The sequence below is a fragment of the Schistosoma haematobium genome, chromosome 3 (assembly GCF_000699445.3).
Source record: "Schistosoma haematobium chromosome 3, whole genome shotgun sequence".
Classification (NCBI taxonomy): domain Eukaryota; kingdom Metazoa; phylum Platyhelminthes; class Trematoda; order Strigeidida; family Schistosomatidae; genus Schistosoma; species Schistosoma haematobium.
The window spans coordinates 33468504-33493453 of record NC_067198.1 but is presented as its reverse complement, the minus strand read 5'-3'; the positions used below and the strand labels follow the sequence as shown (position 1 = coordinate 33493453).

Genomic DNA, 24950 nt, shown 5'->3' with positions numbered 1-24950 from the left:
CCCCAATTAAATCAGATAACAATCATTGAATTCTTTTATTTACTAGTATCATTGTTAGTAGTATTATGTCAAATTATTGTGTTTAAATACAATTTTATTTTTAAAGAAGTGACAAAAGATACTTGTAAGAACTAAACATTTTGTAAGTAATACGTTTTATGTTTTCATTTTGTCCGACTTATTTATTCCAATTTAGGATAACATTGATAACATGTTCCAAATTGTATAAAAAACTCTGTCTATTAATCGTTATCTTCAATATGACACAAACTGGAGCATATCACTCTCTTATTCTTGTTCACATGTATCATGTACATTCAATAAACTGACCAGTTAATGATTAATTTTCACTCAAATGTAAGAATGATAGAAGAAAGAAATAAAGAAAGAAATCAGTGAACCACAGGTAAAACATGAATTGCTAAGAATGGTTTGATGCTCATGTATGTGTGAGTGAGAGAGAGAGAGAGTGGGAGTGGGAGTGCAAATTTATGAGGCGGTAAAAAATGAATCGAATCAAAAATAATATAGAGAATGAGTAAAGTATCATGAATTCACTATATGAAATGATTAAAGACACTATGAATAAACAATTTCAAATTGTTTTAAAATTTAACATAGTAACCAAGAAAAAGAAGAATGATAAGTTAAACAAGTTGAATTGTAAGATAGAAATGAAAGATATTCACGTAATAATGAATAGATAGTGAGTATAAAGTTAGATAATATTGCGTTTATACGTTTCAATTCATTGATATATTGTTAAAATGAAAATCGTATGAATTAATAATATACTGTATTTTGAATGAATGATACCATAAAAACTAAAAAGATGTGCGTTACCAAAGTGATTTTATTTGTTATTCTGCATTTTATTGAGGTAGTCAAATCATGTCATTAAGTTTCCATAGTGAAATTGACTATTGATAAAAGTAATATTATTTACAATGTGTATATTCGTTGATTTGATGAAATGGACAATATGATTAGTTGTTTTGTTTGTTTGTTTGTTTTCTCAAAAGAAACTGATCAGTATCAATTGAAGAGTTAGTTGAAAGAATAAAGTACAAATGAAGAAGAAAGCTTAGTTGTTGAATTTATTTCACTGAAATAATACGGGCTTTCTTTTCTACTTTCTTATTTTTTTTGTTTCTTCTCACAGAATAGTTGTGTTTTTTCTTCAAAAACATATTTGATTAGAATATTGATATAAATGAAGAATCAGATAGTATACTTTGTATTTATAGTTTTATACGAATTTTAGATTCTTTAACTGTAATCTCAAGAATGCCAATTCTTGTCACATTCATTACGAAACATTAAATTTTCTGTATTAGTTCCAGTTTGTTGAGCTTTTAAATAAATACTATCTGGAATATGAAAATTAGCAATCTTCTCTGATTGACTTAAAGACCATGAATGTTTATTTGATACATTCATTATATTTCGATTATGTTCTTTTCTTCTTGTTCTATTTACTCCTTCATCAATATCATCATCTTCTTCTTCATCGCCATCTTCTACATCTTCTTCTTCCTCTTCTTCATCTCCTTCTTCGTTGTCTTCATCTTCATCTTCAACACCATCATGTTTACCACGATGAATATGTCGTGATTTATTACGTTGTGTTAACATGTAATTATTTTTCAAATTTCTATCTTTATCAGAGATATTATTATGATCTATAGAAAATGTATTACGATCCATAATAATTCCAGTAGTTGACATTGTATCTAATGAACTAAATTCTTCAAGTGATAAACGTTTACGTTTTATGCATTCTTCATCACTATCATCACAGATTGATGAAGTTTTATGATTTTTTCGACCAATTGTTGAAATTGTTGAGCTTTGTTCAGCTAATTCTAATTGTTCCAATGTACCAGGACCATTTAATTTAGCTATATTATGATCTTTTTTCCATTTCATTCTACGATTCTAAATAAATCATTTTTATAATGAAAAAAAAGATTTAACAATGAATTACATTATTAATATTAAAGTAACTTTTACATTCAGTAAAATATTATCACATTTGCTTAAACGACTTTTCAAAAATATAAATTGAAATCAGTAGTATATAGTTGTTAACGTTTAATTTTTCTACATGAACTAAACTATTAACTATTAGAATTTCATCTTGTATAACTGATATATTCGTTTTAATGACTACAACTACTAGTAAGAATTCCCCAGGTCACAGTTCGCTAGAGAATGCTGGTGGGTGACTTATGCTCCTCCGCGAGGGTCAACAGGAGTAATTAAGTATTTAATTGGTGATTTAAGTTTATTCTACGACTAAACAAAACTAATAAATATTTTGTTCAACTTGAAGTGCTTTTTTCTATCGGATTTTTTTCTTTTACGTTCACTGAGTTGTATATTAATACATCGATAGTGATGAATAACCCATTGAAAAATTTAATAACTTGTTAGAATCTCATAATGTCCGTTTTTATGACCAAGTGAGTGAATAAGTATGAATTACTAGCAAGCTATAACTGATGCATATAGACTAGTGCAACGTTTTGTACAAAAAGCTTTTGTCAGATAAAAAAAATCTAAATGGATAATTCTGATTTAACTATAATTTTCATAGTTCACTTTAATCCAAGCAGATAACCTATTGAATATTTATTTGTTACATTCTACATTTTCAAAATATAGACATTTATACAAGTGAATTATCGATGAATAGTAACCAGTGTTATATATACCAAGTACTTCTTAGTGTTTGAATTCTATTGACCAAATTGTATTACTCCCCTCAAGAATACAAGTACACTTTGTTGATGAGTGCAAAAAAAGCATGAAACCCAGGTTTAGGGTTTTCTGCCAGTTACCTCCAACCACTTAGCATCTCAGCGTAGTATGTAGGAAGTTGAGTCACGTAGACTAGTTGCCACATTACAACTTGATGAATAGAGCTCTGTCAGGACTACGAAGGACTTATCATACATGAGATTATTTACCATTCAGTGATTAATCAATTATTGATACGTTTCAGTCCTACAAGATATCAGTTGTGACCCAGATAGCTCAGCAGTAACGTCTGTGACCTTGGAGCTGGTGTCGGATCTGCTAGATAGCTTGAAACCTAGGTCTAAGGTTTCCTGTCGACTAATTCCGACCAGCTTGAACATCTGAACGCAAACCTCATAGTATAGTATTATATATATATACTTGTGGTTGTACATTGGATGATCAAGTTTTCTGATGGAAAGTTTAAGGATAACTTGACATAGAATTCATTAGAAAGTGCAATATTAATTTGAAAAGATTTGATTATTATGTATCCTTAGTGTAAAAATAAAAAAATCTACTACCATTTATATTTAATTTAAAGATGTAAAACAGTATAGGTAATAAATAATGAGATGAAGTATTTAGACAAAACAATGTGAAAAAATGTACGTTAGAGGAAAACAGAAAGAAATCTATGTTTAACCAAGAAAGTATACCATTAGACATATTCACCTTTTAGTAAGTGTCCTCTATATTTATATCTTTTGTTAAATACATAACTCCCTGTCATTTAGTTAGTCTTTTATTGTTTTAAAGACAATACTTCTATTTGCATACATACAATGTGAAAGGGTAAACTAAAGGAAACTGTGTTTACCTTCTTTTTTATAATAACCAAAAACTGGCAAGGAAAATAACATACTGAAAGAGATAATATTACATGCCTACATGTTATTACAAATAACACAGAAATATGACAGTAGGGGGAGTATGAGAGAAGTACAAAAGTTTCCGGGGGTTGGTTAATGAAATTAAATAGTTTTAAAAGGAGATAGAAAAAAATGGATGCGATGAATGGGTACATGAATGTTTTTTTTTGTTGTTGCTGAATTAAAGGGGTAAAATATAGAAGTATGTATATTGGTGATATAGCGATGATTTACAGATTATCACCACATATAATAACATTCATATTTTTACATCTGTGACTAATAAATTTATGAGATTGTCAATTATTTGTGCAAAAGTTTTTTTTCAAAACTACTTTAAATTATGATATATACGATCATCTTAAATGTCTGAATATCCTTGAAAGCAGCCAACAAAACCAGATGGTCTTGGAGGATTTCGATCATTAAAAAAAAGAATGATTTATTTATATTTATTGTTCTAAACATGCTATTATCAGCTGAAGATGAACGGATTCTTCAATTTTCAATGTTCGAAATAGAGTAGCACAATCTTGTTATATACATAAAATAACTCATTTTACAGTATTACAATGTTACTTTAATTGTTATCTATTATAACACCATCAAAATTCGGTTTATAAAATACAGAAAAACAGGTCAAACTACTGAATTTGTTTTTATAATTTTAATAAAGTAAACGAAGAACAGTGATCGAAGTTGATTATGTGTTCAAATCAATAAATTACAAAAGGGCTATTGAAATCTCTTTAATTGACTTCATTAAATAGAAACGGTTACTTATTTTGTTATTAAGATAAATAGAAAAACAATAAAAGTCAGTAAATTTATCGTATGTTTTGTATTAGTCTGATGAACAATATTTACAATTCTATATCAATTTTAATAGTTGAGATAATGAGTCAATTGAAGCTAGATCACCATGGAAAACCTGGAAGCACTGAGTAGTCGTTTCGTCCAAATGTGGGACTGCTCTGTAGTGGACATCCACATTCCTACATAGCGGGATTCGAACCCAGAACCTATTAATCTCGTGTGCGAGCGCTTAACTATTAGACCACTGAGCCGCCATCCAACAGTGTTAACGTCTAACTTCAAGTAATCCATGAAATTGAGCGACACATCTACCATTTGTCATCAATGAGTTGCTATCTCACAACAGATCCGGTTGAACTCCACTGGTCATTGCTTCTCACTAGAACCCCAGAAAATACCTATTGAAGCCAGTCGTTAGTGAGCATATGTTGATTAGTATCATAAGGAGTTTTGTGGAGATTGTAGTGATTTCAGTAGTTGAAATCATGAGCCAATTGAAGCTAGACCACCATGGAAAATCTGGAAGCATTGAACGGCAGTTTCGTTCTATTGTGGGACTGATAGGTCTTGGGTTCGAATCCCTCGAGGTGGGGTCGCGGATGTGCATTGCCGAGGAGTCCCACAATAGGACGAAACGACTGTCCAGGGCTTCCAGGTTTTCCATGGTGATCTAGCTTCAACTGACTCATGATCTTAACTATTGATATGTTGTTGTTATCTTTTTAAATTTAAAAAACTCAGAAAATGTTTTTTTAAAAACTGGTTATTTTAAAAAGCCCTTTTGAAATTATAAAAAAATTGAGTTGAAACAGTGTAATATAAACTAATGTATGAGTATAACTAAGAGAATGTATACAGTACATTTAACTTACTTGAAACCAAATTTTAATTTGTCTTTCTGTTAATGTCAGTGTATGTGCTATTTCAATTCTTCGTCTACGTGTTAAATATCTAATAAATGAACAACAAAAATACAAATAATTTATTATCAGAAGGGGTTTTGTGGAGATTTTAAAAGTTTCACTGATTGAAATCATGAGTCAATTGAAGCTAGACCACCATGGAAAATCTGGAAGCACTGAACGGCAGTTTCGTTCTATTGTGGGACTGATAGGTCTTGGGTTCGAATCCCTTGAGGTGGATTCGCGGATGTGCATTGCTGAGGAATCCCACAACAGGACGAAACGACTGTCCAGGGCTTCCAGGTTTTCCATGGTGGTCTAGCTTCAATTGACTCATGATTTCAATCAGTGAAATAATTTATTACTTTTATTTATGTTTACTCATATACGATGATAAACAGTTGATTATTAAACATTCTTATAAAGAAAATTTATCTCAACTAAATAATCCACATCAATCGTTATTAGTTATGAAAATGATTAAATTATTTCAATTCTATATTTCAATTAAATCAATTCAATAAAATTAAACTTTACTCCTTTCATATATTTCATTAGTCATAATTGTTTTCCTTTAAGAATTATCATTTCGTGTTACATCTACTTGTAAACGTTATCTATTATTCATTAGAATAAGAATTGAATTACATAAATAATACACTATTCTATTCTCTTTTTAATGATATATAATTATTCTTTCTTATCTTTCTGACAGGAAAACAAAATCAATATGAGGTATTTCAGCTATGGATTGTATTTCCACTATAGTTTCCTTTTCGTAAAACGCTATTAGGAAATGTATAGATGGATTTAGTGCATTCAAATTAAATACACCACCACCACCAACAACAACAAAAACAACGTATATAGTAATCAGTAGCGTTCGTTTAAGAAAAAAAACGAACTAGTTCGTTATTTGTAACTATAGTAACATTTCTGTAGCATACTAAATTCATATGATAAGAATGCAGGAAACATTTTTTGTATTATTATTATTACCATACATCTAAAGGGTTATTTACAGAAAACGGGAAACAAACTGAACTTAATCTGCGATCGATCGATCGATCGATATATTGATATTGCAACTAATGAAGAAAGTTATCTATTCACTGTACAATGATCAGTTTTAAAATCTGACTCAAATTATTGACTGTTGTTTCACGTGGCAAATCACTCTTAGTTGGAAATGTATACTAATGGATATTAACTCAGTGGTTCCAGTGGTAAAGCACTTGTCACTAGACCTTCATGTCATTGGTTCGATACCTAGTAGAGTCATAGATGCTAGGATGCTAGGATCAAACAAGTATATGTTCCTCCCTAATTCTCAAAAGCACCTCAACTGAGATTATTCTATGATGATTATCACATGAAATCGTGCATACAAAACCATTTGTTCTCATCTATTATTTTTACAGTTGAGATTCTGAGTTAATCTAAGCTAGATCACCTTTGAAAACCTGAAAGCACTGGACGGCAGTTTCGTCCTAGTATGGGGCTCCTCACCAGTGCGCATCCGTGAGTGTAAACCCTGGACTAGTAGAGTCCACTCCGTGTCGGGTGTGAGACGTTTATCCACCTCAGGCAATGAACGAAAGTTTGCGCAAGATCATGAACTAATTGAAGCTACATATTAACACCACTGGATGCCGGCTCAGTAGTTTAGAGCCTAAGCGTTCGCGCACGGGATGGAAGGCTTTGAGGTCGAGTCCTACGCGCGGGGTCGTGGATGCTCGCTTCTGAAGAGTCTCATACTAGAACGTAACAGCCATTCAGTCCTTCCAGGTTTTCGCTGGTGGGCTAGCCTACATCAATTCGTGATTTCAAGCATGAAAATACTATTATCTCCACAAATTTCCATACTTTTATTATTATTATTTTTTAGATGACTTACTTGTTAAAATGAAATTCTTTTTCTAACTCTAAAGTTTGATAACGAGTGTAGGTTTGTCGGGTTCGTTTCTGATCAACGCTAATATCTAAAATGAAAATTAATAACAAGGAAACAAAAAAAATAATTTACTTCTTTTCATATGATCCTAAATGAATATTAACAGTATCTTAGTCTAGAAAAAAAATACCTTGCTGTTCGATAGGAATAGTAAAGAAAGGGTAAATGAAAAGGAATTCACCCCTCGTACAAATAATACCAGATGGCACGGTTAAAGACTTAAAATAAAAAGAAAATGGTAAATTAATAAATCGATAGTAATGGGTAAATTGAAAATTCTTGTTTGAAATTGTTAGTGTTCATTTGAAGAAAAAAAAGAACAGAAGGAGTTTCACTTGTGATCATTGTTAGTTGCCAGTGAAAAACATTCTCATTTTTTTTTACCATAATTCTGTTAGTTAGATGAATTCTTCAATTTGATTAAAAGTTGAATGGAATTTCAGACAAAATTCCCTTCTATCTAAATAGATCATCTGAATTTAAATTTAAATACCCTATCCAAATATTATGAAACTGTTCGTTCAAATTTAGACGAAAGTTCTTATCCATTTCCATCATTAATATATATAACAGTTCGAAGATTATTAGAGTAACAAGACACTGGTTAGGTATTTACCACTAATTTAAGATTTATAAGTATACACTCATGAGATTAATCGAAGATTTACCCTTTTTTATTGTTATTACAATACCATTAGAGTAAAGGGGACAATCACTTAGATTAGTTAACTAGTCAAAATATTAGTTACATTTTTTTAAAAATTCTATCTAATCATGTTCAAAGAAATAAATCTTACTAAATGTGATGTGAGATATTAATCGAATGGCTTTAGTTTTTTAAAAAAATAGCTAAGCAATGTTTGAAAATACTAGTTAGAAGATAAATTGTTAACTTTCTAATATTGAAATCTGAAACTGTAAGAATTAATAAGCAAAGATGTATAGTGGCTAGTAGTAGAATATAGGATACACGTTTCGTCCTATTTGGGACTCGTCGACTAGATGTACCTTCGTCTCAGAGTTGATGTTCACTCTGGGACTGCAATGAAGTACTTTCCAATTTATGCCAGAAAAATTGCGGAAGCATGAAAAGATTTTATATCATAAAGTAAAACAGTGTATTACATTGTTGCTTATTATAATAGATTCTTAATATTCAATCTAATCCCTTCTTGTAGGGAACAGAATGAATGAATGTTAAAGAATGTCTAAGGAACAACGGGTATCCAAAGAAATTTATTGGGAAACAGAGTAAAAGTAAAGAGGAAATGCCCAAAGAAACCATAGTTGATAAGAAACTTCAATCAAACAAAAGAAACGGAGTATACGAAACTAATCCTTTCTATTTTACATCATTTCCAATTTGTTTATCGATGTGAATATTTTACTGGTCATTAAAAGTGTTTAAAACGTATCAGTTTATTCGCACAGCTTACTAAAAGTGAATGACAGACAAACAATAAATGTGTGTGTGCATCTTGTGCATCTTTGAAATTTTCTTTTTCATAATTTCAAACTTATATACAGTATCTAAAACAAGCTTTATGGAAAGTTTTTTGTCAAAGTGTTCATGACTACCAAGAATCCTACACAAGAAACAATTTAAGGTGACAAAAGATAGCATTTATAAATTTCGCTAGTGTAATAAGAAGACGAGGATAATCAGAACTATATGATATATTAGCGCAATACATTCCGAACAATCTGATCCAATAAGAGCAGTGGATAAACACTTATCATCCTTTATTGCTAAACATATAATCAAAACAGGCCATAAGATTGATCTAAGCTCGACTTTTGTGGTGTTGTATAAAAATGTAAAAGGGCCTATACTAAGGTTTATTGAAGCCTTAGCCATACGAAAATCCAAATCCCCTTTGTGTATTCAAAAACAGTTTGTTCTCATCTTAAACCTACTCTGGTAATATTGACTTATTATCCAGAGTGATTAGGTTTCAAATTATGTTCACATTATTATTATTACTCTCATTATTATGCTTGTCTCCTCTTACCCCATTTCGAGTCTAGTTGACCTTTTATTTATATATATAAATGTTCTTAACAAGTATACGTGTGATCAGATTATTCGAAATGTATTGCGCTAATATATCACATAGTTCTGATTATCTTCGTCTTCTTATTACATTATCAAAATTTATCAAAGGGACTAATTGCTTTAAATTTATAAAGCTGATCCAGAAATTTCCTGTTGAAAGTATAATTAATCTGAGAAAAAAGGAAAATATAATGATTAGTAACTTATTCTAATCTATTATATATATATATATACTATATATATTATTAAAAGGCTTTGTATCAGTATGCAAACACTCCCGTGCAAAAGTATAAAACCTATGATACTAGGGTCATTCATAAGCAATACTATAAGAAGTCAAACCGGTTAAGAGCTAGTTGACTTGGAAGATAAATAGGAACGGATGATTTTCGATTTATTAATCCAGTGATCCGCGGCTCTCCACAATGGCTCCAAAGTTATTCATTGCTGAAAATTCACAAATTAACCTACAGTAATTCTTTAGTGTTCGGTACTATTAGTAGTTCCCTAATTAATATCATTGGAATGAAAATTATTCCTAAATGATTTATATTTCCTATATGATCACCTAATTAAATATAGCCTATTGCTATTTCCTATAGTAGATGATGGACAGTTTTTTTCTATTCAGCTATTCCTTCGTACATTTTGACTAGTTTATTTAAAAGAATTCACTTGAATGATTTACTCAAGCAATTGAAATAGATTGTTTATTTACAGTGATTGAATTTATTGTTAATCTAATTAAATCATCATAAGAGATATTAACAACAAACTACTGATTTTGAATTCTTATCTGTTTGATAAGTAAGTTTAAACTGAATTAAGAAACTATGGATATTTTTGGATACTTGCTAAGATCGTAAACTTTGATGTATTGTCTTGTTACTAAACTACAGAAATTATTCAGTCGACTTCATTTTAAAGTACTGGTGAAGTGATTAACATATTACTCATGAAAAAAGCGAGTAATAATGCTTACTTCACCTACTTTGATTCAAACAGCACGATATTACATTTGGACCTCGTATATAAAGTGTCATTCAAAGACAGTCAACTGCATGACAGGATTACTTAGTCTTCGATTTTTATCAAGATTAATTCATAGAGATGATAGAGAATATTTATAGCTCATGGTAAGGATTTCAGAAGTGTTTGTGTCCTCTGAGTTGGGTGGTTTAGTCGTAAACGTTTGATTATCCTTCTGGACAATATCGTCAACGCTCATTTCTGTTTGAAAGAGGATGTTGAACACTTTAAAGCTAAACAGTACAGTTCGAAGAATAGAACAACTGTATAAAGATTAATTCATTAAAGCCATGAGTTACTTCATTCATATATAGAATTTATTGTAATTATTGGACTAACAGACTTTGTTTCATATATAATAATTTAAAACAAGCGTTCAATTACACTTAATCACCTACGTCACTTTATTTCGTTATTATACTATTTTCGATACGCAAATAAACAAAAGAATTCTATACAGATTATCATTGGATAAACGATTTCAAAAACTACACATTAGGTGTAATCGGAATAATAATAGTAATGATAATTGACTAAGTTAGTCCTACATTCTTCCCTCGGCAAATATGACAGAAAGAGGCCTGGAAAAATAATAACAACCATAATAATCATTAACCAACTATGCTTCTCATTGGTAACTAAGGTAAATTTCTTCTTTCACACAACGCGTGTATGTGTATGTGTATATAACTATTATCTGTAGTTTGTAAAAAGAAAATGAGATATGGGTATCTATCAGAAAAGATGGTAATGGTTATTAAAGAGTGTAAAGAAACAAAACGAAGGCAAGTATATACAATTTGATTAAAGAAATAAATAGAATCTGACCTAGACGGTCTACTACATAAATATTTCGACAATTTGGTTGTCTATAAATCATTGTGTTAACTAGCTGGTAGTTCATTTTTTCCTACTTATTTTTACAATCTATATAGTGTCAGGAAAAGATTTATGATATATATATATATATATATATATATATATATATATATATATATATATATATATATATATATATATATATATATATAAAACTTAATTAGTAATTGACTTAATTCCATTATTATCAGTATAGTAGTGGTAGTAGAAATTTTATGAATAGAACCATTAACTCATTTGATCGATTTTACTAGAGCTTCTTACTACTTCACCACATTTCTATCAGATGTTACATGTGTAAAATGAATAAATTATGGTATAAAAACCCATATAAGAGGTCATTTAAACATTACACTAGTATATATTATATTAGAATAAACATATTATTGGAAAACTGATTAGTAGGTGATTTGTACTATGGTCTTCGATAGAACAAAATAAATCGTTTTACATTGACGAAAGTACTGAATAATGTCTTGTTTTATCCTAAAAGTTGATATATATATTTTGTATTTAGGTCATAATCAATGTGAAATCCGCTATTTTATATGTATACCATAAAATAATATCGAATGTAATACAATGATGATGAATTTCTAACTGTAGATTCTGAAGAACTTATTGGAAACAAGTATTTACTCAAGTATTCTAGAGCGTTTATCAATATGCATTTTTTTTAAAAACCTCTTCCTTGAATTATTCACATGTAAATTCTTAAACAAATAATCTGGATTCCCTTTTGTAGCTGCATTTGTATGATTGCTGTAAACATAACTGATTGGATCTATACATTATGATATTATATTAGCTGTTTAGATACATCCTATCTAGTTATTGAATAATTTCAGTGTTTATAAATATATACAGATACGTATAGTTAAAACAGAATAAGGAAACTATTAAATACTATTTGGTTAGTAGTAATTAATGATTTGATATTTCAGTCAAGGTAAAATGTGTACCTGTCGGTATATGTATATATAGCTATGAAGAGAAATCTCCGCTGTTTGAAAACATCATTAAAAACGTTTTAACTATGCATTTCAGTTAATTTTCTTAGAAATGAAACCAGCACTAATGTATTATTTGTGTTGGAAGTAGGTAAATGAAATCCTCATGACATGTGAAGTTAGAAAATCATTCCCTCTACACGTATATGCATAGTATATCAATGATATTAGTTTATTGTATAAAGCAGAAAGCTAAAAAAACGGTGAAATCTGTACACTATAATGTTAAGTCATTTAATGTTCTTTCTTTGATATAATAATTAGCTACGTTTAAAATTTATCATGAAAACAAAAATGAACAGTAACAAGATAGGTTTTATTGAAATTTAAGTGAATAATCCAGTGTATTCTTAATATACACTGTTTAATTGATTTAGAATGTTTTCAAATTAATTATAATCTATGTACTTTATGATAATGGAAATACATTCAGTTACATAATAAACCGTTAACTTGGAAGTTATAGCAGCTCATGTGCAATTGAGTTTGTTGACATTTAATTTGGTCAAGTCATTTTGTTAACTTATTGAATGGACAGAGTAATTCGTACAATAACAACTTATCTATACAATTGTACCTTTAGTGTTGTTGCTCTTGTATGAATATGTATGCTTGAGCATTGCTTAGAGCCTATGCACATATTCATTATGCTAGCTTTAATGTTAGTCGCCTAATTGATTCGACGATTCACTCATTTCCCTATGTATATATAGGTAAGTTTTAATTCTATTCATTTTGACTCGCGAACTCGCACGCTCGCTCACTCGTTTGCTTTTCGGTATTAGCCTTTCATTCTTGTTTCGTGTGTTTGTGGTTTTGGTGATCTGTACATGGTGCAGTAATAAACGCGATCAACACATCGTACTCGTTTTCTGGTAAATCACCGCTGGGGAGTCATCTAGAAACGGTTATCAGGATGAACTGTATACGAATTTTAAGGATTATATTAAGTACCGACCGCCATAAAGTATTCAAAATAATAATTTATAGTAAATTGATATTTAGCAATTAACTTTTTTCAACTTGTTTAATAGATTATTGAACTCTTCTCGTGATCAAAACCTTAATTAGGAATCACATTAAGATAACTGTGATTTAAACTTATTATTCACACATATTCCTACATCATTTAACAATTTGTTTTATCATTTCCACCTTCGTACTCCTTCAACCTGTTGTCCGAAAATATTGATAATTTTACAAATGATCTAATCGGTTATGTTTACTTTAAAATGGATATAAAAGCCAAGAACTTGTCCAGTGATTCTCTTTCTATCATGATTTATAGTCAGAGATAAATTGTTTTTCAACGTATTATGTATGTTATATATTTGAGCAACAAAATATACACATGTAAATAAATTGAGCACATATTTCGATGACAGTTAATGAATATATATGCTTATACCATCAAAATTTATTATTTTGGGTAGCAAAGAAGGCTACAATCATCTTAATACCAACCTTTTAATGGTAAAGAAAAAAATGAATTTGTTCATGGATTGACTTATAAGAGTTGATAACCATAAAATTGGCAATTCATTGTGTAGACGTTTAAATTTTACAGGAGCTCTATTAGGAACTGTCAACGACGGAGGTCAGTCGTGACCCAAAAAGCCCAGCGATAACATCTGTGATTGTAAAGCTGGGTGGCACGGAATCGAATCCATCAGGAAGCATCTGTTTCCTCAAGACTACATGTATACCATACTGACAAGCACCAGATGACCGGAGATCTAGACATAAAGTTCTCTATCCACTAACTCCAACTACCATCTTACAGCTATCTACATTAAATTGGAATTAGTTATTCAGTTGAGTGGATCGTTGAGATTATCTTTACTCAATTAGATTTTCCATCATGACCACGGAACCACTAAGCAGACCATAACTTGAATAAGCCATATATACACTGTCTCTAAGACTGCTTGATGAAAAGTAACTTCAAAATTAATTGGCTGTATAAAAATAATTTATGTAACTAAGATTCTGTATGCAAAACTCCCACTTTATTTTCCTTTATGTATTTAGTTATAAAACATTTCAATTTTTTAGCTACAATAGAATGTTATTAGTATGTGTATATAATATTTTACTCAAGCTATTTGTATTATTTATATAATATTAACTTTCTATTTGATCTTACCTACATTATCAGTGACTAATAATTTACTGTGCTGTATTGTACAGTACTTTGTTTTACAGTAATCTCAACTATTTCTCGTATATATATATCACTCAGTCAGCTACAACGTAGGACCAGGCACATATATACATCGGTCCAGGTTGCCACACCGCATTAGCACAGCAAGATGAACAGCGGATTCATAGAAGTAGTTAATTCAGTGGTGGTAATAAATAAAAGAAAGATTGCATATAAAGATATAGTACAAGAAGAAAGAATTAGTACGTAGAAAGATATGAAGTGATTTTAATCTCATAGTTTAAGGGAAGACAGAGAGTGTATACACCGACGCCATTGTGATCGATTCTGAGCCATGTCACCAAGGGTCTCCAATCATTGCGTACGATAGTCACACGGACCCCAACCAAGTAGTCTGCATCTACCAACATGGCTCAGACCAGAAGTTAGTGACTTCAAGCACTGATGCCACGTTTTGGTTTGGCCGCCCCTAACTTTCTTCCTCTTTAACGTTTTATTTGATGATTATTTCTATGAAAATATGATAATGATTTAACTCATTTAGTCTATTATCTTTATCAAAGACATATAGTATATATACTGATGAACCGGTTGGCTATAATCTGAAATACAATAATAATAATAATAATAATACGGAAATGGCTTTAAATTAAGGTTTGTTTATATACACTAAAGTATTTTAGTGTAATTTACACATTTAAATAAATACTACTTAAAAACTTTTGTTATGGGCTTTTGTTATTCAGTTTAAAATATTGTTAATAATTATAGGAGAAAATCATATTCGATTTCTTTCTTTCTTTCTAACTAATATTCAATTTGGGTTTTTGATTTACAATTAGTATGACAATCTCAAACATTCGAAAATGTTGAATAGATTGTCATATCATTTTAAGTTGCAGTACTTCATATCAAGATGGCTGAGTTGGGAATTAGCTGTTTATTTATTTATTTATTTAAACACATAAATATTGGTACAGTGGGGCACCAAATACATATGCGCCACACAGATCTCATTTGATTTGTGTGAGGGCTATTATACTGCCCGGGTGCCCAAGCTGAAGCAGGTAGTTTTCATAGAGGGCCACACTCCGAGCCTTCAACCTGAAGGTCTGATCCACAAGGCAGTGGAGCATCGTAAGGAGATGTAGTCCCATGGTAGCCGGTAACCAACGATTGATTCGTAAGCCATTTGTTCCGTCAGGATACTGGAGTCCATGTCCACTATTGGTTTGGAATCAGGGTTTCCCGATTCCCCTAGGAGGGCTGTCCATGTCCACCGACCCGGTTAAAGCGCCGGACATTCGCTTTTCGTCCTCTCAATAATATTACCATTAATGATAATTAAATTAAATTAAAAGTAAGAAAAGTAATTCGCAAAGAACAAATGATATTGAAGAATAAGTAGAGCGAAATAATGTGATGACTTAGTATTTTATTTAACATATAGAATAAATACATATGAGATAGTGCCAACTCAATTAATCTCTCCAATAGTATATTATAATTATTGTACTGATTTAAATGATAGAGTTTACATCTACCAGTTATGTTCAATTCAACACTTGACATATTTACAAATTGAGTTCATATTTTGATCTTACCTCCCATAACCTTTCAAGTCGTAATTCTAAGTTGGTCCCCATTTCACTTTAGAATAAGCAATGGTTGAAACGTATGTTACCTATTCTCAGCTACTTCACACTACAATCAAACCTGAAAAATACTAATCAACTATATCCAAATATATGGTTTACTATTATTAGTAGTGCAAAAAAACACAAAACATGATAAATAAAATGTTTAGACAATCTATATAATGAAATTCCATCTATCCCATTGTTTGCAGTAACGTGAAAGTGAAGAGTTATATCAAATTCAATAGTCAATTAAATACAATTCAATGTTATTTTTTTTCATCTTAACTAATCATAACTAATTTAATGTAGTTTATTTTGTCATAAAAATTTGCTTCAGTTTTAGTATTTCACAAATCCTGTATTAAATAGCATCTAAATAAAACTAAGTCTTAAGTTAGATGACCCACATGAGGTTACAGTTTATTTTTTTTTTGGAAATTAATTAAGTTGATTTATTCTTACTTCAATTTTCTTTCCTATTATGTTTCAGTTAGTTTAATATAAACATTATGATATTAACTAATGGATTATAGAAAAAAGAAACTACGAAAGAAATCTTTATTGATTATGAACCTGGATTTTACAATGCTATTATCTATATGTATATATCAGCATCAACGCCTCTAGATCTTCTAGGGTAACTGCCGGTTCCAAGATTGGGTAAAGGAGGAGGGTTGGGCTTGGGTTCAGTAACCTCACCCCGTAAAAAACAACCTTGCTAAAAAATGCCAAAAACGTCATGTATTGGCATTAAATATCATTAATATGATGTTAATAACTAAATAATTTCAATGAATTACTTTTTAATAAAAATATTTTTCTTGAAAAATATATCCTTAATTCATTAAAGACGAGTAGTGGTTAGCAGTGAGGTTCAGGACGCACGTCTCGTCTTATTTGAGACTCGTCAGCTGCATCCCAGAGTTGCTGTCGCTTCCGGGACTCGAATCCAGCACCGTTCGCTTAAAACGCCACTGCTAGCGATCATCCATCTTTGCTTATAATGCTTGTAACTTAGGACAATATCAAGGCAATCAGAACAGAACGCATATATGCTAATAAGAGATTGATCAATTACAGTCTCTAAACATCTATCGGAAGATTTAAACAACTAATACAAAAATGAATGATACCCTTAATTATTTATTTGCATTCAAGCTAACTATAACATTTAATTAGAACATGAATTTATTTATTAAAATCATCAATCTATATTTATAGTCGACTGTATTTTATTCGTAATGGAACTTTTAGTTCATTAAATAAGTTTCAACATTGTTTCTCTTCTTCAAATTTTTTAATTGATTATCAACTTGATAATAAGTTCATTGAAAAGTGGCAGGATTTCTTTATTGTAATTCATGATTTTGAATATAGACCAATTGTTATAATCATGATATTTTATCTTTTAATTGATTATTTCCATTAATAAAGCGTTCGAATGAATTAAAAAGATCATTTCATAATGAATGCATCATTAATTTAGAAAAATTATTTTAAAAAAACATGAAGTATCCAAGCGGTTATACGAAGGTGAATGTAACAAGTGGATGATATCGAAATGATATGAATTGTTTATTTACTCCTAGTAAATACTGATTACAATAGTTCACTGCCATTAAAATTATAACCACTCCACAACTTATTCGCACTTATATCCATCTTTATATAATAATAATAATAATAATAATAATGATAATAATAATAACCAATCGCCTCGTTTCTAAGATTATGAATATTTTCGAACAACAAATGTAAAGAGTGAAAAGGGTACTGTGAAACATTGTTCATAATACATTTAAGCATAATTATTTTAAATTCATTTTGTATTTTTTTGGATCTTTCCATTGATGTTTAGGACTGTAATTGATTAGTCTCTTATTAGCTTATATACATCCTGTGTGGATTGCCTCTATATCGTCTTAAGTCACAAGCATTATAAACAAAGGTGGATGGTGGCTGGTAGTGGAATTCGGAACGTGCGTTTTATCCTATTTTAGAATCATAGCTGAATTTCCCTGCATCCCAGAGTTGACGTTTACTCCATCTTTGCTTATAATAGTTATTTTAGTGTTATTCTTAGTAGTAACAGGGTAGTTCTTGCTGCAGTATCAAGATGTGATCACACTTAAAAAGTAACTGTCCAGTTATATATATATAACAAATGAAGTTTAATTATCAAATGTATGACACATATAAGGTAAATTTCTAAATTTCTAAGGTTTTCTATGAGGCCAAATCTACAACCATCTGGATAAAACTGTAACTTCTTAAAACATTATTATGTTTGACAGTAAATTATGATATTTTTGAGATGAACATGAATATAAACTTGAATAATTCGAAATCGTATTCATATTATCAAATGTAAAGACTTTTAAATAAGTTTCGCACACAGAAACAAGGGATAGTAATAATTATCATTATTCGGTTTTATGTTGTGTATTTTTGTTGTTGAGATATCTTATAGAAACTAATTTAATTTGTTGATCATATTCATCATCGATTCAAGGCAGCTGGAAAATCAATAAACCATGGGCGATACTAATTGTTTTATCCCAACATGAGACTTCTCAGCAATGGACTCTCAGGACTTTATCAAATATCGTTGTCATGATCTTTAGATCTCTTAAAAAGTGTCTCACTCTTAGAATACTGAGTTAGCATCCAAAAATATAAATTTCCAAAATAAATTAAAAATAAATTTACATGGACAGTTGGTTGCTGTATCATACACAAACAATTCATCAGTGAAAAAGCTCCTTTCCTATATTTGTATATTTCTTCCAATGAGAAATGTATTTTCGAAAAAATAGAGGAGTGAGGGTGGCAAACAATCATATGAGCGAGGTGAAGTTTGTTATTTGTAGACTATCCAAAAGAATGATATACCTTATCGTTGATAAATACCTATATGTTATAAAGAATTTTAAAATGTATTTTTCATCAATAACTGGAGTTAAATAAAGAGTCAGTGGCAATCAGGGAAAAATTAGCTGCCATTTTGTTCAGGTCAGAAGAGCAGGTGAAATAAGATCTGTGCAGCTTAGTTACTGGTGATATATTCTTAATCTACTGAGCCATCATACGACTTCTAAAATTTCCCCAAATCTACACTGTGACATAAGAGGCGACATTTTATCCAATTTCGTAGGTGAGTTTCTGTTTCAATCTCTACTTGAGTAGCTTACCCTAAACCACTAAATCCTGTTAGTATTTCGTGAAGTTGATTCAACTTAATAAAATAATCAAACAGCTTACATTCTCTTCTTACCAATGAAGTAATCTTTCCCAAAAAGCAACTCCCATTCACAGACAATAAAATTGTCTTTTATTTTTACAAAAAAAATTCATCAATTTTAAAAATTATCCTAATTATAATATTTAAAAGCAATTTGACGGAAATCAGAAGTTGCTGTGAAATGTGTAGCATTCTAATCCGTGATTCCATTGCAACAAAACCTAGAAGATGAATCTTCTTAAAATACCCAAACTGTATTCAATATTTATTAAGTGTATCATACTCATCACTTTGGGATCAACTCCATTTCATTTAGTAGGGAGTGATTACTCGATGTTATCGTATAGTTTTTTATGAAATAAACAAGTCCAAGACCATATATTTGTGTTTTTCATTTAACATTTTACTTTACGCTACACTGAACATGCTTATGAAGAACAGCTGAGAATAACTACAATCTCTTGAAATGAAATATTTTATTAAAAGTGTTACCTAATTTTTCATCATTCATCCATTAAATAAATGAGAAAAGAAGACTGACGGTAATGGATACAACAAACTTGATGAATATTCAATACTTTACGGTAATGAACTTAAGAAATTCGCTTAATATTAAAAGTATATCGAATAATATATTCTTACTTTTATTTGTGAAAAGTTTATTCCATTGAACAGAGAGGTAAACAGAGAGCTAATCATAATAACAACAGAATTGAAAGAATCATGAATTATGTAAAAGACAAATGAAAGGTGATGTGTAACTAATGCATTGAACGTATAGTTTTCATATTGTATGAAGGCATTATATAATTTTACATAAAATAATAAATTTATTCTTCCCTATCTGAATTCTCATTCACAACATTACAATTGTAAACACTAACCGAACAAGGATTAAAATGTGTAGAGAATATATAGGTGGGGAAATAATAATTTATTCTGCTAGAAATTAAATTGAGAACCTTGTTTAAAATTAGGTCCATAGTTTCTTAGTATTCCATTGGGCTTTTTTTCTCTTTTTACTGTTACTGTACGTCTTTAAAGTTATAGAAGGAAATACATAGAGAACTTTTACAAACCGCAATTTTTTTGGTTAATGAACAAACTAAAGTGAAAAATGTACATCATTAGAATATCAACTTAATTGGTTTAAAGAGATTCATATCCTCAGTGACTCTTAAAGATCTACAATCTAATTCTCCATGTTAATGTATGATTATGTATACATGGTTCTGATGTTCTAACAACTAATTTCACATAATTAAAATTAACCAACACAGAAAATTGTTTTTCTCTTTTATAATCACATTTTCCATTTTAATCTATAAATTTGATTAAAACCAAAAAGAGAAGGAATAATCGATAGAAACAAAGAAGAAAAAAAAGAGACAATCTTACTGAAAATAGAAAATCATGAATTGTAAATATGTATGTATATTTTTTTATATAAGACATTATTTTTCCCTATTTTTCGAAAAAAAGAAATACAACTATACAACATCAGTTCTGAGCATTACTAGTCACGGAAAAGAAAAAGTTGTTTTTCATACACGAGAATCTTTTATGTTTATCCCTTAGTTGACATACAGACAAATAAATAATTGGATATAAATATATATATATATATCTGTATTGATAAAGTATACGTTTCAATATTAAATGTAAAAATATATACAAAAAAAAGAATAGTGAAACATTCAAGAGAATGAAACCAGTAGTAAAGTTTTTTTTAACAATCTAGATGAAGAATTTTAAATGCCATCTCTATCGATTGATTTTCTTTCTTTCCCCCCTCCCTCCCTTAAGTTTAAAAGAAGATTGTGATTTTCTTATTTTACAAGATAACAAATGTTATTCTGTATTACTTTTCTTTTTTTTTCTCGAAAAAATCTTTCTCCGGGAAACAATTTTTCTTGTGTTCAATAATCAATAATTTCGAGTCGTTTACATGGGAATTTTCAATGATTGGAAATTTATACTTTAAAAATTAATAATAATAATAATCAAGTCCTATTCATTATTTAAGAATGTAACGAGTGGTGTTAACTTGTTTGTTTTTCTTTATTTTAGAGATAAAAATCATGATATTCAATACATATTGAATAGTATGTTCAGTGGCTTGAAAAGACTTCAAAATAAATGTAACTATATTAAGATGTTATTTATTCACTTATATGAATTGGTTTAACCTTCAATTTGGACAATATAGTTATTATTATTACTTGAAAAAAGTCTATAGCAAAAATCGTTAATGAAAATTGATGAAAAAAAAGCGTCCATTATGATGTATACTGTAATTATAATAAACTAGCGCTAAGATCAAAGTGGAATTATGTAGCTTATATCAAATACTTGTTTATACAATAATCATTTATTTATGTAAAAATTTAACGAATAAAGTATGTTTATTTAGTAACCTGGATAAGATATTCGTGTTATAAGTAGTTTGATCAATAAATTGTCAAGGCAACCAATAATAATCATATTATTACTAATACTAGTTAGTCGGTAAAGCTAGTGACTAGTTTTATTAAAGAAGCTCTGTGTACAATGTTTTAAAGATTGGGAACGTGATGTCAACATAATAGGAAACATATATATAAGTTAGTGAGATCACTTTTCTCTTTGAAAATTAATTTTAATAGAATTGTATTCTGTGAGCTGGGCATTTTCATTATACTTATTAAACCTTTTTAGAAAAATCACATGTAGAAATTAATAAACGAATTATTGTGTCATATACGATGTACACAATAGAAATGGTAACTATATTGTTGAGAATTGTACCAATAAGTGTAGCCCATAAACCAACAGAATTATTTCAGTCAATCTTATGCAACTTAAAGGGTGAAATGACAAAAGGTGAAAATTCAGATATTATATTTAAAATAAATTGTACACACTACGATAAGTTTTACATCGAACAAAATGGTTGCTCAGTTCATCTTAGTCACTGTGAATACTAATTGGTTGTCAAATATATTTACATGAGATTAGACCAACTAACTCAGAGAAAGAAAATATATCTAAATTAATTTACTGAGGTACAAATCTCTCCCGTCAATTATCTAAAAAGCAAATTATTGTAATACGCTTCTTACTGTTGTTTAAAAATGCGAAAACTTCAACAAAAGGCGAGCTTCTTGTGCTAGAATCACTACTCCTCTATAAATGTTTCTGGCAGATGAAATAAAATCTTTGATAGATAAACGAAAAAAACAATTACAACAACATACCAGTTCCTTTAGGATTCATCCAAGGATAAACAACTACATTGGATTCATTTGAATTACCACCTTGACGTAATGACTGTCCAATACAATCATTACTATTATCATTCAATGTAGAATGATTATTACTATTATTAATATTGTCCAATGATGAATTCATTAACATATTAGTAGAATTGTTCAAATATGATTGATTCTCTGAATTCACTAATGATCGAAATACTGTACTACCAAATGATGATGATCCATTTAATAAGGCATGATAATTTGTATCATGTAACATTAAATTTCCATTTAGTTTCATTGAATCATTCATACTTAACTGATTATGCATTGTACGTGAATTGAAATTCAATGTATTTGTTAAAGAATAAGGATTTTGTGTGTTGAAAGTTGATATATCATATAGATGAGATCGTGAATCATTACCATTATTAGTAGTACTGTTATTGTTACTATCGTTAGTAGTATTCAATTGAAATGAATTATTATTTGAATGACGAGTCATTAATGAATTTGATTGAATTGTTGGATGTATAAAATTAGTTCCATTGAAAGGATTTAATAAACCATTTGGATATGATTTCAATTGATTTGAAGTAGGATATTTTTGTTCTGTATCAGAGTATATAAGTCGTTGTTGGTCATCATATGATAAATGTATATTATTACCATTATTATTATTACCACTACTATTGTTATCATTATTACTTCCATTAGTATTATTATTAGTAGTAGTAATAGTAGAACCGTTATATTTTAATTCATTAGACATAAAAAAATTCTTCCCTGTAAATGATTCAAGTGAGTTAATATCACGATGTATTAACTTAGAACTATTATTTAACTGTTCCATGGTTAAATTTGGATTTAAATTGTTAATAGGTGAATGATTATTATTATTGACATTGGTGGCACCGCCAAGTTGACTAACAAGAGCAGCGGCTGCATTCGCTGCTAATAGATAATCTAATTCTTTCGGTCCATTACGTCCATATACATTGGAAGCAGTAGAAGAGATCAGATCATTTGATTGTCGAATTAAATTTATATCTGAATAAAAATGTTGATTTATTATTCCTGTATTCATACTATTATTATTAGTATTGTTGTTTAGACTTGTTGCAATTGTCGGTGATGGTGAAGAACCAACTGGTGAATGCTCATTTGTTACAGCACAATTAAGTCGTAAACGTGTTGGCTTAGATGATATTTCTTCATTATGTGTTATGGTTATTGCGTTTGTGACAGTTGGTGACTGAACTGTAGCATATCCTACTTTCATATTACAATCAAGATTAGTTTGTCCCCAATCTTGATTACCAACTTTATTACGTCTTAGTCCTAACTGTCTTGACAATGGAAAATTACGTTCACCAGGTGATGAATTAGTATTATTGATTACATCAGAACAGTTTGTTGAATCATTATTATTTTTGTTACTAGTTGACGTTGTCGGTGATATAATTGACGGTAAACGTAATTCATGTAAATGTTGTGATTGCGTCAGTTGTGTTTGTTGTTGTTGTTGTTGATGATGATGATGAGAAGGAAGAGGAGGAGGATAATGATGTTGCGGTTGTGACGATTGTTGTTGTTGTTGATGGGCTAACTGTTGATTCTGTGAATAATTTGTTAATTGTGAATTAAGAACTGGACCATTAACAAGACGTGTATCAACTCGTGTACCATAATAATTTGGTTGCATTGTTAACATAGCTCACTGGTGAAAAATATGAATAGAACTGTTTGTTTGTATTTTAACTGAAAGATGATTGATAGTAGAAAAAAATTAGTTATCAATACTGATGGTAATTATTTGTATATGATGTACTGGATTCCTCTAATCACAAAAAAAAATCCAGGCAATGAATTAATAATTGAGTAATCACGTGTATAAAGCTTTATGGCACTGAACGTTATAATCTAAGCTTTAAATTTGAATAATAGTTTAATAATAATGATAATGATAGCTATAACAATTATAATGATAATTATTTAGTGTATGTTTATGGTTTAATTGGTTAGAAACTCTACAAATCAGATTTTTAATGTGACTAAATAAACTCTATAAGCGCTGTTTATGTATGTATATACATATATGTGTGTAATTGTGTCTATTGATATCTGTACACTTATCTATCGATAGTGTGTGTGTGTGTGTGCGTAAGTCATACCTGATGCTAATATCACTTTTTTTATAGAAAAAAAAACCCAAGTGAATGAAATCATAATCTAGCTTCTTCCCTAGTAGAAATTAGTATTTCGCACAATTAACCAATCACATTGTCGATACATTAAACCGTCTTTTACTCTTATCTGATTGGTTAAATAGAAGTTACCTTTTTCAAAATG

At 29.6% G+C, this 24950-nt stretch overlaps 1 protein-coding gene across 2 annotated transcripts; it reads right to left on the bottom strand.

Annotated features, from left to right (window-relative positions):
* SMOX1_1 (Homeobox protein SMOX-1) lies at positions 1 to 24583 on the bottom strand (the record flags this gene model as incomplete). 2 transcript variants are annotated; one of them, XM_012936636.3, is made up of 4 exons in its annotated part: positions 1 to 1938; positions 5363 to 5441; positions 7290 to 7374; positions 22602 to 24312. In XM_012936636.3, the coding sequence occupies 4 exons, from the start codon at positions 24310 to 24312 to the stop codon at positions 1282 to 1284; spliced, it is 2532 nt and encodes an 843-aa protein (XP_012792090.2). In that variant the 3' UTR covers positions 1 to 1281. The 2 variants fall into 2 exon arrangements, with proteins under 2 accessions (XP_012792090.2, XP_051069669.1); XM_051213672.1 differs by lacking the exons at positions 1 to 1938; positions 5363 to 5441; positions 7290 to 7374 and adding an exon at positions 22180 to 22561 and having other exon boundaries at positions 22602 to 24583.
* Between the last annotated feature and the right edge of the window lie 367 nt (positions 24584 to 24950).